The sequence below is a fragment of the Leptopilina heterotoma genome, unplaced genomic scaffold, assembly GCF_015476425.1.
Source record: "Leptopilina heterotoma isolate Lh14 unplaced genomic scaffold, ASM1547642v1 Lhet_61, whole genome shotgun sequence".
Lineage (NCBI taxonomy): Eukaryota > Metazoa > Arthropoda > Insecta > Hymenoptera > Figitidae > Leptopilina > Leptopilina heterotoma.
The window spans coordinates 463717-483663 of NW_025111142.1; the positions used below are offsets into that span (position 1 = coordinate 463717).

Here is a 19947-nt window from a genome sequence, read left to right on the forward strand (position 1 = left end):
TGCTTTTGGGGTCATGTTGGAATTGAATCTGGTGATACAGAGATTCACTAAATTCGACTCTGTTTGCTCTGGGCTGCACGGTATGATAGCAGTCAAGTATCAATGATCTACTAAAACAGTAAATTGTTTTTTGCCTACTATTATACTGCCCAGCCGAGGGGGAGGGTTTAATTTAGTGATTATTTAAAAATCTGGTTCAATTTCAAATGATAAAAAATATTATAAATATACTCTGAAGTAGTTCGTCTAGGAGAGCGGCAAATTAACAGTTGTAGTAAGAAATATTTTTTAAAAATATGATACATGGTGCAGTATCATGTTCTTCTCTTTCATACTCTTGTGTATGCGTAAATGAAACGTTATGAACACTTTTATCAAAACTTTGCATGAAAAATTTTCCAACTTCTGGCAAAAATTTCTAAAGTCCTAAGACATTTAATAAATCTTGTTGTTTTACAACAAGCAGTTAATTCTCATAAATATAAATTTGCTCTTTGCGGAACTTTGTTAAAGAGCGCTTCATAATCCTCATAAAACTTTACTTTGTCGACTAATGCTCGATTGTCATCAATACTTTGATTTCTTGTATAAAACATAATAATTAATAATAATTAATAATAATTAATAATCATTGAAATAATTATATAAAAAATTTACATTTTCCTCATCAGCTTGGATGAATAGTGGTCCGAAAGGATCTCCTTTGAATTCTCAGGCATGTAGATTGTGTTTTTCAAAGTTCATCCTCAAACTTTAATGAAAAAGTCATTAAAGCGTTAGTTAATGATGTGATTTCATAATTGAGATCTGCCTAATCATCTGTAATAAAAAAAAAGAAAGTAGTACAATGGATAACGCATGGCAGGCTGTACGTCTATGGTAATAATTCTCTACCCCCTTTTCCATTCAATGTTAATAAATAAAAATTTAATAAAAACGAAATAGTGCATTGGGAATCGCATATCTGGTTGGACGTCGATTGTGAAAGGAAAAATAAATAAAAATTTAATAAAAACCAAATAGTACATCAGAGATGCCATTAGGCGGAGGAATTTCATCCCCACTCTTGCGCCATTTTACATTGACTTAAATGTAAAATGGTGCAAGAGTGGGGATGAAATTCCTCCGCCCAATGGCATCTCTGTAGTACATTAGGAATCGCATATCTGGTTGGACGTCGATTGTGAAATCTAATTCCCAACCACATTCCATTCAGTGTTGTATTTTGATTATTATGTTTAAACATAAATGAAATCCGGCAGCTGAATTGTTCACGACAAGTGGCTTAATGCTTTACTTAAAGTTCACCTCATTTTTTTTAAACTTTTACTTCACTTCCTTTTAGATGAAGAATTTTTGCTACTCTTTAGATGTTACAAGTTTTTTTTTTAAACATGTTAATTGAACCAAAACCGTTTCTTTTTTAAGAACAAAATTCATTTTATACCATAAAACTGTTCAATTGAACAAGATTTGATGACAATCCAAAAAAAAAGAGAAACATATTTGTCAAGAAATCGTTTTACAGCATCAGTTTCGAAACACTAGTAAATAAATTAATTCTCAAGATTCTACTGTGATATAGAAATTTAGTAGCAATCTCCGACTTTATAAATAGTGTTAAAAGTTTAAAAAATTATTATTGACACCTAAGCTGAAAGTGAGCTTTTTTTGTGTCACCTATACTACTATAAGAATCCGAATTACTAAGTCTTCAAATCTAGTTGAAAAAAATAGCGGTTAGAATTTCACGCTTAAAATAAAATAATAAAAAGAAAAAGATTGTTAAATAAAAATTTGCTGACAAATTAAAATCAGTTGATAAATAATAATTTATTTTGTAAATCGTGAAAGAATTTAAAAAAAAAATAATAAATATGAATGATTTAAACTTCAATCGAAACATATCGTTAATGTAACACTTACTTCGTAGAAGTCGAGTAGAAGTAATATAGAAAATAATATCCGAAAGTATGAAAATATGAAAATATTTTCCTTTAAAAATTTGTCAGAAAATTTACAGAATTATTTTAAGAAATGACAACTTTCAATTTTTTCTTATTGGAGAATTAAAAATTTGTTTAAATATAAGAAATACAGAGTTAGCAAGAGAGGGAGTAAAAGCGAATCAACTCTATCGTTCCCCTCTTCTTTCCTTGTCTAATAACGCTTGCGCATTGGCACCTTGCGTATATTTATTTCTAACCTCAAAATTTTATGTTTAATTTTTTAAATATTTTAAATTTTACGTTAAATTTTTTAAATATTTTAAATTTTATGTTTAATTTTTTAAATATTTTCAGTTTTATGTTTAATTTTTTTAATATTTTAGGTGTTTTGTTTAATTTTTTTAATATTCTAAATTTTGTGTTTAATTTTTTAAATATTTTAAATTTAAAAAAAAAATTTTTATTTTCTTAAAAAGTAAATTTTTATTAACCATCACTGCGCAGGCGTTATTAGACAAGGAAAGAAGAAGGAACGTTAGAAACTTTCTGTCTTTTTCTACCGAGTTGATAATAGCCCTCAATTTTAAGGAAATTGAAGATAAAAGAAAATAAAAAAAACAATTTTTTTTAAAAATTTTATTGGAAATTTCACTGAAATTTGTAAAAATTGTTATTTAACAAAATCAGAATTATTTTCTATAATTGAGAATTTAAAAAATGGAATGAATTGAAAGTTTGCTAATTTACAAATATTGATGATTTTTTTTTTTTTGTAAACTCAGGCAGAATAAAAATTGCTTTATTAGAAAGCAATTTTCATTCTTTATAAAATAAAAAGCTTTAATAAATAATATATTGTATACATTTAAAATGAATTCCGCTTTAGAATTATAGAAAGCGAGCTTTACAAATTTACAAAATGAAATAAATTGTTGTAATATAACTCTTTATTGAAAATATATAAACTATTTACAATATCATAAAATATAAGGCATATGAGCAATTCCACGGGAAGTGATCTGAAGAATTTTCGATGATTTTAGCAATATTAATAATACTTACTGAATTTGTTCCCTCATATACATGGAATAAAAATGTATAAAAGTTTTTTCAAAATTTTCAAAATTTTTTGAGTTACCGCTTACTCAAAATTTTGGTCGGTTTTTCAAAAAAGGCACATAACTTTTTTCTTTGTTAACCGATTAAGATAATTTTTTTTGGAAAATACTCATAATAAGAAGCACTTTAAAGAAAAAAATAAAAAGAAAAAAAAAAATTTTTTTTTGCCCGAAAAAATTTTAAAAAAATTTTTTGAATCAAAATTTTGAAAAAAATACCTCTTCGATTTGAAATTTTTTTTTTTGTAGTTATTGTCTATAAAGTCAAGAATCCTTCCTATAAATTTAATTATGGGACAACAATAACTTTACGAGAAAAAAAATAAAATGTCCAGCGCGGCATGCCGGGACTCGTGCATGTATTCGCTTATGGCGGCGCAAGTATCGTTCCAAATCACTCTACAAGTCACAATTTTTTGCCAAAACGATTTTTCTTTTTTTCTAAATCTTCGTAATTAAGTCTTCTATCGATCTCTCGAGCCCGGTTTTGAAATTTTGTTTTTAAACATTTTTTTAATAACAATAAATTTTAAAAAAATCATAAAATCGTAAACTATATTTTTTTCAGCTTCAATCATTCAGAAAATTAATCAAAAAACCTATTAAAAGAATGTTTGAGTGTTTCTGATGTATAACAAAAGTATACCAATTTATTAAATTGTTTAAACAATTAATTGTTATTTCTTTCCTAAACTGTACTTAAGGTTAGAAATTTCTAGTTTTTTCTCTATTGTTACAATTTTTCATGAGTAAAACATCTACTGATGATAAGAAAGAAAAAATTATTTATTATAAAACTGTTTAGCCAATGAATTGTTGCCATTTTTTTATAAATTGCACTTAAGGCTAAAGTTTCTAGTTTTTTCAAAGTACAATTCATTAAAAAATAGAAAACTATAAATTAAATAATAAGTTTCTAGTTTTAAGTTCAGTAAATTGAAAACTTTACAAAAAATAAATTGTTTAAACAAAAAAAAAAATGCACAATTAAAAAAAACTAGAAGTTTCTAACCCTAAGTACAGTTTAGGAAAGAAATAACAATTAATTGTTTAAACAATTTAATAAATTGGTATACTTTTGTTATACATCAGAAACACTCAAACATTCTTTTAATAGGTTTTTTGATTAATTTTCTGAATGATTGAAGCTGAAAAAAATATAGTTTACGATTTTATGATTTTTTTAAAATTTATTGTTATTAAAAAAATGTTTAAAAACAAAATTTCAAAACCGGGCTCGAGAGATCGATAGAAGACTTAATTACGAAGATTTAGAAAAAAAGAAAAATCGTTTTGGCAAAAAATTGTGACTTGTAGAGTGATTTGGAACGATACTTGCGCCGCCATAAGCGAATACATGCACGAGTCCCGGCATGCCGCGCTGGACATTTTATTTTTTTTCTCGTAAAGTTATTGTTGTCCCATAATTAAATTTATAGGAAGGATTCTTGACTTTATAGACAATAACTACAAAAAAAAAAATTTCAAATCGAAGAGGTATTTTTTTCAAAATTTTGATTCAAAAAATTTTTTTAAAATTTTTTCGGGCAAAAAAAAATTTTTTTTTTTCTTTTTATTTTTTTCTTTAAAGTGCTTCTTATTATGAGTATTTTCCAAAAAAAATTATCTTAATCGGTTAACAAAGAAAAAAGTTATGTGCCTTTTTTGAAAAACCGACCAAAATTTTGAGTAAGCGGTAACTCAAAAAATTTTGAAAATTTTGAAAAAACTTTTATACATTTTTATTCCATGTATATGAGGGAACAAATTCAGTAAGTATTATTAATATTGCTAAAATCATCGAAAATTCTTCAGATCACTTCCCGTGGAATTGCTCATATGTTTCATTCTTCTCGAAAATTAAGTACAAATCATGAAAAAATTAAATTTCCCATTTTTTTTCACTTTGTTTTTAATAACGAAAATTTGGATTATCCGTTTGCCATCCAGTGGCGTTGGGTCCAAATTGATAAACTAGTCGTCTTCCCAAAACTGGAAGGAATATTTTCCTTTTGTAGTAATACCTGAAAAAAAATTATTATTTATTCATATTCCCAAGAAAATGAAGCAAACGATTTTGTAGGTTATGTTTGTATTAGATTTATGTTGATTAATAGTTTTCGTTTGATTATTTAAATTTGAAACCAGTTTTTATTAAATATTTTTGATCCAATGAAGACTTGAACTTCAATAATTTGCAGTAGTAATTAATTTTCTTTTTGTATTTTAACTCAAAAAATTGTAAACATAACCTAAAATTTTAAGCTTTTAGGTACCTTTCAAATTGATAAAAAATCGAATTAACAAGAAAAATTTAAAGTGCGAATTATCAAAAAGCAATTTAAATAATTTCATTACAATAAAAGAATTGTACTGAAATTAAGAGACTATAATTAGAAAAAGAAAAAAATAATTTAAAATTAAAAATTTTTAATTACCTCATGGCTCTGCTAAGTTTTTCGTAAGTCATTTTTGTGTTTCCTTTACGTGATCCCCAAAGTTTTGCGACTTCGTCACTTCTTACAAATCGAAATTTCGCCTGGGAATAATCCTCCCAGCAAATAAGACTTGGACACGTTTTTCTGTTTCTTAAAAGATCTCTAATAAATTCCCAAAGTTTTCCTTGACTTCCGGCTGTTTAAAAACAAAAATTAATAATACTTTTTATTATTAGGATCGAAAAGATAAATAATTTTCAGAGACAAAAAAAGAGATTCCTTTAAATAATTGAAAATAAAAGGTAAGTAAAATTTATTTTTTGTTTCGAAATGTCGAAATTGTACTAAAAATTTGAAAAATTGGAATTGTTTAACCCTTTGAGTCACGTGTTTTTAGAGAAACGATTATTCTTTGAAATATACACTATTTAACGCATTTAGTGTTGATTTTACGAATTTAAAGTCAGATTTTAAAAATTCAAAATGGCGGATCCAATATGTCGGACGTAAAAATTTGAAATAGATGGGATTACCATAAAACTTGTAACTCAGGGGTTTTCGGGGTCATTTATTACGAATATGAAGTCAGATTTTAAAAATTCAAAATGGCGGATCCAATATGGCGGACACTTTTTAAAAAAATTCATTGGATTTGCTTGAAACTTGTGACCTAAAGGGTTAAATGTTGTATTTTTAATATTAACCAAATGAATTTATAATGTCAAGTGTTATTAAAAGTTATTTTATACTTTAAAAAAAAATACTAAAATTAATTATAAAAATATTAGAATTATTAGAAATGTTTATAAAAAAGGAAAAATAAATAAATATGAAATTTTTTTAAATTTAAAACTACGAAATAAAGTAGAAAAAAAAGTAAATGGAACGTAAACAGTTTTATATAATTCATAATTTAAAATAAAATAAAGTAAAAATAAGTGAAATGAAACTATAAAAAAAAAAAAATTTCCATTTGTCTACAAAATATAAATAAAGAAAAATATTGTAAAATTTGTTGAAAAAAACATTGTTAGTAAAAATTTTGTTTTTTTTTCATTTTTCTTACATGGTTTTTTGGTTTTTAATAGTCTGGGCCTTCCAGGTGAACGTTTTGTGGAGATTTCTATACTATTTTCCGATTCTGCATCTAAAAATAACGAAATTCTGTTAAAATGAATTTGACATTTTTTAAACAATTTTTAATTATTATTATTATTTACGAAAAAAAAAGAAATCTTCTGCACATATTTTTATCTCTTTATTTTCTATCAGTAGAAATTGAAATTAATATATTTTTTTCTTCATATAATTTCAAAGTGAAGAAAAAATAAAATAAAAAATATTTTTCATTCTTGGAAATACGTCAAACATAACCAAGATTAAAAAAAAAACGTTGGTAAATTAAAATGTAATTTAAAGAAAATAATTATAATAAAATACAAAAAAATATTTTAAATGTAATATTTAAAATAATATTTAAAATGTGATAAAAAGAATATTTAAAATTTAATAATAAAAGAACATTTAAAATTGAATAAAAAAAAAGAATATTTAAAATATTTGAAAATATTTGAAATTTAATAAAAACAATATTTTGAATTTAATAAGAGAATTATTTAAATTTAGAAAACAGAATATTAAAGAATTTTAAGAGATAAAGAAAAATTTTTTTTAAATTAATTTTTTAAAAGAATTATGTAAACATATTAAAATTAAAAAAAATTGAAAACAATAAGTATTTATGAAATGAGTAATAAATAAAATGGTCTATGGAAAATTGAAATGCAACTGTTATAATTGTTTAAACAATCGCCTTGTGTGGAAATAATAATGGACAGACCAATTAACGAACCTTCTACAGACAATTAGTGCAGATAAATGCAAATGTTAAAAAGTATTGAAATAAACTTGTTTTTTTATGCGAAAAGAAACTTTTTTTTTACTCACAACGTAAAATATTATTATAACATTTTATAATTAATTTATTGACATTTCTCTATTTATATTATTATTACAACAAAGCTAATTATAATTTTTTTTAAATATTAAATTTTAATTATTAGGTATTATTTTTATTGTATTATTATTATTATTATTATTATTATTATTATTATTATTATTATTTTATTATTATTATTATTATTATTATTATTATTATTATTATTATTATTATTATTATTATTATTATTCTACATAATTAGAAAATAAATTATTATTCCACATTAAAAAATAAATTATTATTAATTAGTAAACTGAAAAAAATTTGATTGAAATAAATATTTGATTCAAGTAAATATTTATTTGATAATAGGCAAGTATTCGGTTATTTGAATCAAATTAATTCTTTTTTTTTTTATTGTAGTAAGAAAATTATTATTTATTATTTCTAGTTTATTATTAAAATAATAATAATTACAGTTTATATTAATACCTAATAACTATAAATTCTTCAGAAATGATTTAGAATTAAATAGTTATCAGCGCAATTATTTAATAATTCGCTTCTTCTGACATGTTTTTTTTATTTTTTTTTTCTAATCCAATATGAAATACTGTTTAATGTAAAAACATTATTTCTACTTTGAAATTCAATATTTCCCTTTTGTATTCAATGGAAAACTGTTTATTAAATTTCTATTTATTAAAGTTATTTTCAAGTAAATATTGATAATTGTTTTTTGTCTAGTGGTAAAATGAAATAAAAAATCTCTACCGGATGCATTAGTTGAACTCATCGTTGCGCTTTCGTCTTCAGATTGTCTTGGAAAGGCGTCAAAGTCTGAAAATTGAGAAATCCGTGTGATGATTAAAATTTTGAATAAATAAAATAATTATTTAAACGCAGATGCAAGTGAATAGATGAAAAACAATTTTTTTTATAAGAGTGTTCTTCCTGCTAACTTAAAAGTATCAAATTGGAACGAATTGAGACCAAAAATGTGGATAAAAAAAAATTGATCCAAATTTTTGTCATCAATTTGATCCACTTTAGTATCAATTTGATATTTTTTAAAAAAACGCCAAAACGGTGTTTAAGAAATTATACTTATTTTTGCGAATGTTAATTTTTTTTAATTGTATATTTAATTATATTATAATTATATATGCGTGGCACACTTTGAAGAAAGGTACCTAAGAAGCAAATAATTTTAAGGTTATGTTTATTTCATTTCTATCATAATTAAATTAAAAGTTAATTTTTTGTGTATTGTCATTTAAAAAACTGTAAACATAACCTCAAATTTTTTGCATCTTAGGTGTATACCTTTCTTCGATAAGACATTATTTGTATTTTATTATTATTATTATATAATATATTTCTTATTATAAAGTATAATAGAATATAGTGATTATATTATTATATTTTTATTAAAATAATTATTTATTTTAATAATAATTTTTTAATGTCTACTTACTTAGATTTGAATTTCTTTGCGAATGAAGAAGATCATAAAGACGCTCGCCGTAAATTGAGTCGTGAGCGATGAAATCATTTCTTGTGAGGGTGATGAGATCTTTGCCCGGAATTGCCAAACTGTGTTGTATCGAACTATAGGATTGGCCCATATGGGAAGCCGCCGATATTAGCCAATTTATCGTCTCCTCTTGACACCAGTCCTTGATCGGTTTTTCCGACCATCCCGCACCATCAGATTCCTCCTTTTCTTCACCTTTCAAAATTACCATTATTTTAAAAAATTTCATTTATTTCATTTTCAATTATTTTCCATTTTTTTCATTTTCATTTATTATCCATTTTTTGATTTTGAATTATTTAAAAATTTTTTGATTTTGAATTATTTTGGCTTTTTGATTTTGAATTTTTTTGAATTTTTAAAGAATCTTAAGATTAAACTTAAGATTAAACAGGTTTAATCAACCCTGTGCCTGTACTCAATTTTGACCGTTATTGAGAAAAAACGACAGACAGGGGGGTAAAAAATTTTAAATTATTAAAAAAAAAATTTCAAATATTTTTCCAAGTGAATTAAAAAAAAAAAAATTAATGAAAATTTAATAATTAATTATTAGAAATAGAAAAGAAATGTGTAAAATTTTATTTTACTTTACCTAATGTACACTTTTTCCTAGAAGTTTCTTGTAGTCTTGCAACAAGTGAATTTGTTTTTTGAGTGGAAATTGAATCCATATCTAATAATAAATGATCGCCTTCCTCATCATTTAATGCACCATAATAATTCTAGAAAAAAAATAATTTTTTTTCTTACTTCATGAATAAAATATAATATGCAAGATTTATAAAAAAAAATCACGTCAGGATTTTTTCTAACCACAAAAAACATGGCGAATTTTTGATGAGATATAAGCATTTTTTTTACATTGATGGATTTGTACGAAATTTGGTACTGTCAGATTTTCAAAATTCAACATGGCGGATCCAATATGGCGGATATATTTTTAAAAAATTGATAATTTATTATAAAACTTTATAACCTAGGGTGCCTAGGGTTTTTGGGGTCCCTGATTACGAATTTGAAGTTAAATTTTAAAAATTCAAAATGAAGGACATTTTTTAAAATTGATAGATCTTTATGAAATTTGGATAATGGATTATTTACAATAATAACAATATAATAAAATTATTAATGTTAATAAAATTTAAAATAAAAGTATTAATAGTATTAAACTATTTAATAATTAACAATAATGTTAATATTAATAATTATGGAAAAGATGTGAAAGGTTTTTTTTTTAAGATAAACCTACATTTATTTTATATAATTATAATTTATCCTTATAATTAATAATTATAAGCAAGTATGAAAGGGATTGTCCCATTTATAAATAAATAAATAAAAAAAAATGTTATAAAAATAGTAGTAAATAATTTAATAATGATAATCATTCAAAATCATCAAAACTGGCAAAACGAAAGTGATAATTGTTTGTTATATTTTAAATTATATTTTGTCTTTTTTTATATATTTATAAAATAAAAGAAATTCACACCAGAAAAAAAAAGAAAATTACAAGTTTGTGAACAAAACAAAGCTCAAGGTTTTGGCATACATTTACAGTGACAAATATTTTGAAACCTTATCTGAAATTGTATTCCAACTTACACTCAAGGATAATATTGTACCTATATACCTATACATACATTTGTAAATAAAGTAGCAAATTTTTTCAATATTTTAACACAAAAAAGGTATAATTGCCACAATTTAAGGAAAATAAATTTTCTCTCTTTTATATAATTGTTATTAAAAATATCATTACCTTCTATTATAATTTTCTATAAGGTCCTGTAACTATTAATAAATAAATAAATTAAATTTTTTTTTAAAATCTCATTTTATATTATTATTTTAATTTTTTTAAAGTTATTTATTTAAAAATAAACATGTATGGACAAGAGCCTTAAAATATAAAATAAACCCTTAAAATACACAAAATTTATTTATTAAATAAAATTTTTCATCTTTCAAAAAAAAGAAAACTTTGTAATACAAGAAAAGAAACAATAATAATAATTGAACTATTTGAAAAAATGCAAAAAGTAAATTAAAAAAATCATTATTTCTATTGATTAGAAGACAATAAAAAAAATTTATGACAGAATTATTAATTTATTATAAAAATTTATAAAATGAGTATTTCCATTACATTTTATTATACAGTAAGACAAAATTACTTAATATATGATATCATGATTAATTAATCTATGTACTTGTTAATCTTTTACTATAATTTATTAAAACTACAATATTTTTAATAATAAAAAATTACATAAAATAAGAAAAATAATAATTTTGAAGATTTGTAAATGAATATTAAAATGATAAATAATAATATTATTATTCATTAAAAGAAAATTAAATAAAATAAAAAAGTAGTTCAAGATCAGAATAATTTGTAATAATAATAATAAATATTTAAATTTATCGCTCGGTCGTCTTAGTTAAAATATTATATAAAACACTGAGTTGAAAGATTCCTCATTATTAATAATAACAAAATTATTATTTTTTAATTTATGTTTATTAATTTATTTTATAATTTTTTTTTAATTTATATTTATTAATTTATTTTATAATTTTTATTATTATTAATAATAATAAAATTATTATTTTGTCACATTTTTTACATACAAAATAAAATTTTTTCCACATTTCTTCAAATTTAGCTTGACCCCTCCCCCCACCCCTAGAAATGTGACGCAGTTTGTGAACGACTTTTAATAATAATAGTAAATTATAAAATATATTTCTTTATTTTTATTTGATAATATTTCATCTTTTAATTAATAAAATTATAATAGTAATAAATATTATTGTAATTATTTTAAAGGGTCGTTCACAAACTACATCACACTTCTAGGAGTGGAGTGGGGGGGGGGGGCGTAAAACAATTTTTATTATTTTATAGTTTTTTATTAATTTAAAAATAACAATTCTAAAATTAATTAAGTATAAAAATGATAAAATAACTATTCTTTGTTTTTTTTATTCTTTTTGTTATAAAAATAAAATTATAGTATACTATATAGAAAAAAGATTTTTTAAAAAATGATAGATTTTTATAAAAAGTATTTTAGTTTTATTTTTATTATTAGTAATACTTTTATATTACATTTATTTATATTATAATATTTAATTATATTTATTAGTAATAAAGAAACAATGTGGACGATAGCCGCGGGCATTAAAGGGGTTTTGTTGTAAAGAACTTGGGACTTTTGAGATGTTCGATTCCTCCCGGGGGTAAATAAATTTTCTAATTTTTTTAAAGCTATTTAAAAACTAGTTAATAAACAAATCTAGAAAATAATAATTAATTTTGAAAACTTATAATAATAAAATAATAAAACTTATGATTAATAATAATATTTGAATATAAACTTACATCGGAAATTTCACTTTTTTGATAATCCATGTACGGATCCATATTTGAATATATGTATATATATTGTATATAATGTAGAAAAATAAATCACTCTTTAATATTTGTAAACAAAAGTTTCAAATTTCTTCACAGACGATGATTAAATATATAACACACACTGTTAATGTTTATCAAATATAAATGTAATTATAATGAAACCAAAGTTTCAAAATAAGTATAATAACGAAAAAAAAAACCTTTATATTTGGTCCATTTCAAAATAAAGGCGAAATTTTACGTCATCTTTACGCCGAAACGAAAAAAATTATCTCCACATATTTTTATATTTATATTAAATAAATAATTTTCTCCAGTTGGTAAGATGAAGAACACTGAAAAATTATATTATATTATATAATTATATAAAATTACAATTATTATATTTATTCACTAATTTGTCAATTTTTTAGAAAAATTATTTTTTAAAAACATTGTTTAAATTATTCTATTCTCAAAATTTCCTTTTTGAATTCTTTCAAGTATATTTGAAAATTATTTGAGTATTTTGCAAATTTATTCTCTATTGAATATTTTAAATTATTTTCTGATTGTTTTTGTTAATAATTTTTGTAAAAATTACTTTTTAAAATTTCTTTTATTTTTGTAAATTAATTTTTAAATTTTCTTTTATTTTCGTAAATTATTTTCTATTTTTGTGCATTACTTTCTTTTTTTTGTTAATTTAGTTTTTCAATTTTCTTTTATTTGTAGAAATTTATTTTTCTTCTTTGTGTAAATTATTTTTAAAATTTTCTTTTATTTTTGTGAAGTATTTTTTAAATTTATTTAAATTTGTTTAATTTATTTAAATTTATTTAATGAACAATATAAATAATATTCTTTTTGTTTTAAAGTATATATTTTTATAATTATTTCCTTTTAGTTTTGTAAGTATTTTTTAATTTATGTTTAAAATTATTTCCTTTTTGTTGTTAAAGTATCTGTTGAATTACATACTTTTTTTTTTAGTTTTTTAAAGTATTTTTAATTATTTGTAAGGTTTTCTATTTTATTTTTATTTTACTTTTTTTATTTCTTTAAAATTTTTTTAAAAATTATTTTCATTTACATTTTTTGTTTGTTATTTTTTGTATTTTTTGTTGTAAAATTATTTTCTTAAACTATTTTTCTAATTTTTTAATAAAACATTGAATTTAACGATCATTCCGAGTCAGTAAATTTTATTTTTCTAATTATTTCTTTTTTTCAATTTGGTTTTAATTTTTGTTTGAATGATTAATTTTTAATTATTAATTTTTAATTATTAATTTTTAACTATTAATTTTTAATTATTAATTTTTAATTATTAATTTTTAAACATTAATTTTTAATTATTAATTTTTAATTACAAATTTTGTTGTTGTTGCGCAAAATTCACTAATAATAATTGTTGAACAGAAAAAAAACGTGAAACACGCGTATAAACCTTTTGCGCGATGAGAAATCGACTCCGACAAGTTTGTAAAATAAAGTTTGCTCGCAAACTGGATGTTTTAATCGCAAAAACTGTCTGAATAAGTTCAACGTCATCCGCGAGGAGACTTTCCTCATAGATTTTTGTTTGTATTGGTTTTAAAATAATTTCATGTGTATTTGTGACGTGTGTACATATACGTGTGTATATATATTTACCCACTTGGGGATTTCCCTCTTCTCGAACTTCATATCCAATCAGTCAGATCAAATCCCCACCAAAATACGTCTCTACTGACGCACGATAACAAGTTTTAATTTTATTTTTAGTAACACATTCAAAGCCACTTGGCTATCACTGTGTGTGCGCTGACCGAGTAAATGCGATTCTCCTTTTTCTTTTTTTTTCATTTTCTGTATTCACAGGTGTGTGCTGAGCATAAAAAAAGCCTCACATTCAAATTAAGCAGTTAAAAAAAAAATGAAGTTCCATTTATTTTTAACAATAAAAGAAGAATTTTTTAAAAATTAATTTTTTTCTAATTTATTTCTTTTCTTTTCTTTCTATTATTATTCAATTCTTTTTCTCTGTAAATTAAATATAATTAATTTATTATAAGTAATTTTTAATAAAATTAATTTTATTCCAATTCTTTCATTTTTTTTCTTTTATTTATTTTTTCTTGTCTCATTTAATTTATTTTTTATTTTTTTTAATAATTGATTTAATTTTTGTTTTTTTATTCAATTTTGTTTCTTAATTTACGAATTGAGTTGACTCGATGAGTTTTTTAAATTTATTTTTATTTATAATTTATTTTAATTTAATGTAAATTTAATTTTCATTGCTTCGATTTAACTTGACCGAATTTTTATTGAGCCAAATTTTATAAAAACAAAATTCTTTAATTGAATTTAATTTAATTAAATTTTAATTGACTCGATTTAACTTGACCAAATTTTTATTGAGCCGAATTTAAAAAACATTTTTTAATTGATTTTAATTTAATTTTAATTGTCTAGATTTAACTCGGCCGAATTTTAAAAAACATAAAATTCTTTGTTTCTAATTTAATTTTAAATTAAATTTTAATTTACTCGATTTATCGTGACCGAATTTTTATTGAGCCGAATTTTATAAAAAACAAAATTCTTTAATTGATTTCAATTAATTTTAAATTAAATTTTAATTTACTCGATTTATCTTGATTGAATTTTATAAAATACAAACCATTGAGCCGAATTTTTAAAAAACATAATTTTTATTTGATTTAAAGAAAAATGTAAAAATTATTAAACAAAAAAATTGAAAAGTAGAGAAAAATTTTTTTTTTCCTTTTTTTAAAATTTAGAAAATTAAAAAGTAGAGAAAAAAATAATTCTCTTTTTTTTATTTATATAAAATTAAAAAGTGGTGAAAAAATTATTTCCTTCCTGTATATTTTTTGTTCTCAATTTTAAAAGTGCCGAGAGATAATTTATTTCAATAAACTTTTAGTGTAGCAACAAATTCTGAAAATGATTTGTTTCTGAGTAATTTAATCATTTTTAATCCGGTTGTTCGCATTTGAAAGTGATAAGATATTAAATGCGTTGTTTCTTTTTACTAAAAAAAAAAAGTTGAATATTAATTTTAAAAAAATAATTTGCAATACATTCAGTTTTTTTTAATCGATTTGTAAATTTTATTTCTTCTGTTCGACGACTTTTCGTAAGAAATCATTTTTTTTTTAGTGCAAAAATTTTTAATTTCTTATAAAGAAAATTTTCATTTTTTAACATTGCGGAATAATTTTAAAATTGATTTTTTTTCTACGAATTTGATTCAAATTGTCACAGGAAATACTTATCCAATTCTTATTAAGCCGAATTTTTATAAAACAGAATTGTTTAGATTAAAAATTTTCTTGTTAAAGAAACAATTTTTTTTTCAACTAATTTTAATTTAACCGAATTTTAAATTTTCAGAATATTAATTTAGCCGAATTTTTTATTTGTCGAATATTAAATTAGCCGAATTTTTATTTATTTAAATATTATATATTTAAACACATATTTAGACGAAGTTGTAAAAAGAAACAATTTTTATCTGATTTAAAGATTTTTTTCGCTAAAAAAACATTTTTATTTAGCTGAATATTAATGTAGCCGAATTTTTTTTATTCAAATGTTTCAACTTAAATGTTTTTTGAGCCGAATTTTTTTTTGTAAAACAGTATTTTTATTGGATATTCATGTTAAAAAGTAATTTTTATTTCGCTGAATTTAAATTTAGACGAATATTAACTTAGCCGAATTTAAATTTAGTCAAATAAATTTTTTTAATTTCAACAAAATTTTTATTAAGCTGAATTTTTCTATGTAAAAGAGAATTTTTAATGGATATTCACTGTAAAAACATTAAATAATTTAAAAATCTATTTCGCTGAATTTTAATTTGACATAATATTAATGTTGCCGAATTTTTATTTGGCATAATATTAATTTTGACGAATTCTTAATATCAGAATATTATTTTAATAACAAAATTATTTTTGATTGAAAACTTGTTTTTCTTAAAAAAACAATTTTTATTTCGTTCAATTTTAATTGAGCCGAATTTTAAATTTGCCGAAAATATTAATTTATTTTTTATTGTGTTTAAATAATATTAAAATAAAAATTTAGTGGAATATTATTTAAACAAAATATTTAGCCGAAGTTTTTAAAAAAAACAATTTTTATTTGATCTGAAGATTTTTTCTTTGAAGTTTTGTCAAAATTTACGGTTAAAAATTTATAAATTGACTAATTTTTTTTTTAAATTCATTTTCCCTTAATGGGATCATGCAGATCCCAAAACAAATATTGAATACATTAGCACGCACGTAATTTACTTTTTCGTATTATACGAAATTTATATTTTACAATTATTCTTCATTATTATTGTTTTGCAAAAAAAAAAAAAAAAAAAAAAAAATTGTTTCGTTTTCTAAACTAAAAATAAAAGAGTGAAAGATGAACTCAGAGATAAAGGCTAAAACAATCTTAATTATTATCTTTTTATATCATTAATATCTTATCAAACTTAGAACGTCATAAATAAGTAGAATTCTCATTAAAGTCGCCGGAAAATAATTGCGTCTTGCAATTATTGCCCTTCATGTCACTCAAATATGCATTAAAATATATAACAATTAATTTTTTCATATTTTTATCAAAATGAAATATTTTAATTAAAATTAAATAAAAACTGAAAACAATTATTATTACCATTAATTAATTAATATTTTTATTATTATTAACATTAGGATCTACTTTTGTGAAATTTTATTAAAATTTTTTTGAAAATAATTGAATTTCTGCGAAGAATTTTATTGTTTATGAAAAATATAAGAATTCTTGCGAAGAATTTTAATTAAATTTTTGAAATAGAAAAAAAAATAAAAAAAAAATTTTCAATAACATTGTAAAAATGTAAAAATTTAAATCGGTTTATCCCCTTTTTTTATGGATGTAAATGTAAAATACTTTTGATTAGGATTATAAAAAAAAATTTCACATGTTATCACATTTATAACATAAATTACGCAATGAAGATTCAAGTTCACGTATATTTCCCTCTGCTTTCATAATTTTGCAAAATCATATAATAATATAAAAAATATATATAGGATATATTTTCCATTCATCAAATTATCCTAGAATTAAAAAATCATTTTTTTTCTGTATACAACATCTTTCCTGGTATACTCACACAGTTCATTATTCCAAAGCATATGAAAAAAAAAATTATATCTTATTTCTAAATCTACAAAGTGCAGTGTTATTTACAATGTTACAGGTGATAAAGATTACATTGAGGAAAATTTTTATGACTTGTTATTTTTAATTGAAGGACGTAAATATATGAAATCTTTTCACTATGTCTATTATAAATAAATACTGTATAATATAGTGTAATTTTATGTAATTAAAACAAACAAATTTTTTTTTTCATTTTTTAAAAAATTTTTTTTTTTTTTTGGAAAACTTTTTGAAAATTATTTCGAAATTTTGAATCGTGTATATAAAATTCATCATAAATAATAGCATTTTTCGGAAGAATTCAATTATTATTTTTGTAAGTAGTAAAATATTTTGTAAAAATTCAATTATTTTTAACAAAATTTTAATAAAATTTCAGGAACAAATTAAATTTTATTTTCTTATTTTCTAAAAATCCTTTGAAACAATTCAATTATTTTTTGAAATAGTATATAATCTTTGCAAAAATTCAATTATTTTCAATAAAATTTCACGAAAAAATTCAATTTTTTTTCAAATTCTGTATAAAATTTTTCAAAAGAATTCAATTATTTTCTAAAATTTTAAAAAAATCCTTTGAAACAAATTGAATTATTTTCAAAAATAATAATATTCTTCGCTGGAATTTAATTATTTTCAAAAATTTTAATAAAATTCTTCGCTAAAATTCAATTATTTTCAAAAATAATAAAATTCTTCGCTAGAATTCAATTATTTTCAAAAATAATAATATTCTTCGCTGGAATTCAATTATTTTCAAAAATAATAAAATTCTTCGCTGGAATTCAATTATTATTTTCATAAATAATTATATTCTTCGCTAGAATTCATCTATTTTCGTAATCAATAAAATTCTTCGAAGAAATTCAAATATTCTCAAAATTTTTCAATAAAATTCTTTAGAATACAAGTTCAATTATTATTCATATAAATTATTATTGTTTATTATAATTTTACTAATTTCGAGTTTGTTCGAACCGCTGTAAAACTGAAATAAGTAAATAAATTAATTCTTTTAGTTATTTAATTATTTTTTATTACCATTTATTTTATTATTATAATTCTCCTAATTCAACATTAATAAAAAAATTGTATCCGATCCAGAGGAAAGTTTTAATATGTTTATTCTGGAAGTAATTTTTTTTTCTTTTTCGAAAACTAAAAAACGATCTTTAGTAAATATTCAATTAATTAATATCGAATAAATAATTTTTGTTATTAAATATTTTTATTCATTTCATGGAAAAAAAAGTTTTTTTTTCATTTCAACGATGATGATGATGATAATAATAATAATAATAAAAGCGAAAACCGATTCTCAATCGTTTGCTCTGAGAGTGATCGCGCATTCGCGAAATGATGATTCACTGAATTTATAATTACGTAACGTGTTCATCATTATTCTTCTCTCACTCTTTTTCTATATATACATAATGTCTGTCTTTCTCATCATTTTTCCAAGAATTGAATTTTTATACACAAAATTATCACAGAGCCATCACATATTATCCCACGACCAGTTTTTTTTCTTTTTTTTTTTTTTTTTAATTTTTCAGAATTGTAGTTTCTCGAACGCGCGTTAGAATATATAATTATCAATACATATGTACATGATAGCAATTATATACGATTATTCACACATTTTGACTCTTAATCAATTTTTTTTCTTCATATTCTTCTTTCATTATATGCGCAATCTTTTTGTTAAAAAAAAATTATTAAAAAAATATTTTATCGAACTTATTTCTATTTTTCTTTTCCTTTTTTTTGACAAAATTTAACAAGTTTTTTTACAAAAACAATGAACAATTTTTCTTCTTTACAAAAAATTATTAACAATTTATTTTTTTGTCAAAAACTAATAATTTTCGTTTTTTTTAAATTTCATTTTTTCAATTTTCTTTGATTTTTTTCTTCTTTTATGTAAAATATTGAAAAAAGAGTAACAATTTTTGACTCTGACAAAAACCATATATAATTATTATTAATTTTTTTAAGAAAGAATTTCGTTTTTTTTCAATTTTTACAAGTTTTCTTGGTTTTTTTTCTTCTTTTACTTAAAAAAAAGCAAATAACGAATTTCTTTTTTCCTTTACTAAAAGAAGAAAAAAGTTAATATCAATTTTCGTTTTCAAAAAAAAAAAAAAAAAAAAAAAAAACTGTTAACATTTTTATTTAAATCGTTAACAATTTGTTTTCTCTTTTGACAAAAATTACTAAAAATTCTTTTTCTTTTCTTTTTGATAAAAATTGTTAACAATTTTTATTTGTTTAAATAATTGCGAGTCACCTTTATAAAAAAAAATAAATAATTCTTTTTGTTGAGAATTCAACAAA

At 21.3% G+C, this 19947-nt stretch overlaps 1 protein-coding gene across 3 annotated transcripts; it reads right to left on the bottom strand.

Annotated features, from left to right (window-relative positions):
* Window positions 1-4970: 4970 nt before the first annotated feature.
* Window positions 4971-13987, bottom strand: LOC122509583 (ETS-related transcription factor Elf-5-like). Of its 3 annotated transcripts, none has more exons than XM_043623752.1 (8): window positions 13838-13987; window positions 12373-12743; window positions 9577-9706; window positions 8922-9176; window positions 8219-8284; window positions 6572-6652; window positions 5506-5701; window positions 4971-5091 (listed from the first exon to the last, which is right to left on the bottom strand). In XM_043623752.1, exons 2-8 carry the CDS (start codon window positions 12412-12414, stop codon window positions 4980-4982), a joined length of 882 nt encoding a protein of 293 aa, XP_043479687.1. In that variant the 5' UTR covers window positions 12415-12743; window positions 13838-13987; the 3' UTR covers window positions 4971-4979. The 3 variants fall into 3 exon arrangements, with proteins under 3 accessions (XP_043479687.1, XP_043479688.1, XP_043479686.1); XM_043623753.1 differs by having other exon boundaries at window positions 6572-6646; window positions 13761-13936; XM_043623751.1 differs by having other exon boundaries at window positions 13761-13928.
* Between the last annotated feature and the right edge of the window lie 5960 nt (window positions 13988-19947).

Bases quoted from the DNA above. Each gene is read 5' to 3' on its own strand.
- LOC122509583 (XM_043623752.1), bottom strand. From the start codon at position 12,414: ATGGATCCGTACATGGATTATCAAAAAAGTGAAATTTCCGAT. The intron at 9,177-9,576 runs GTAAAGTAAAAT...TAATTTTGAAAG, and splicing joins TAGGAAAAAGTGTACATTAG to GTGAAGAAAAGGAGGAATCT. The intron at 5,702-6,571 runs GTAAGAAAAATG...GTTTTTAAACAG, and splicing joins ATTAAAAACCAAAAAACCAT to CCGGAAGTCAAGGAAAACTT.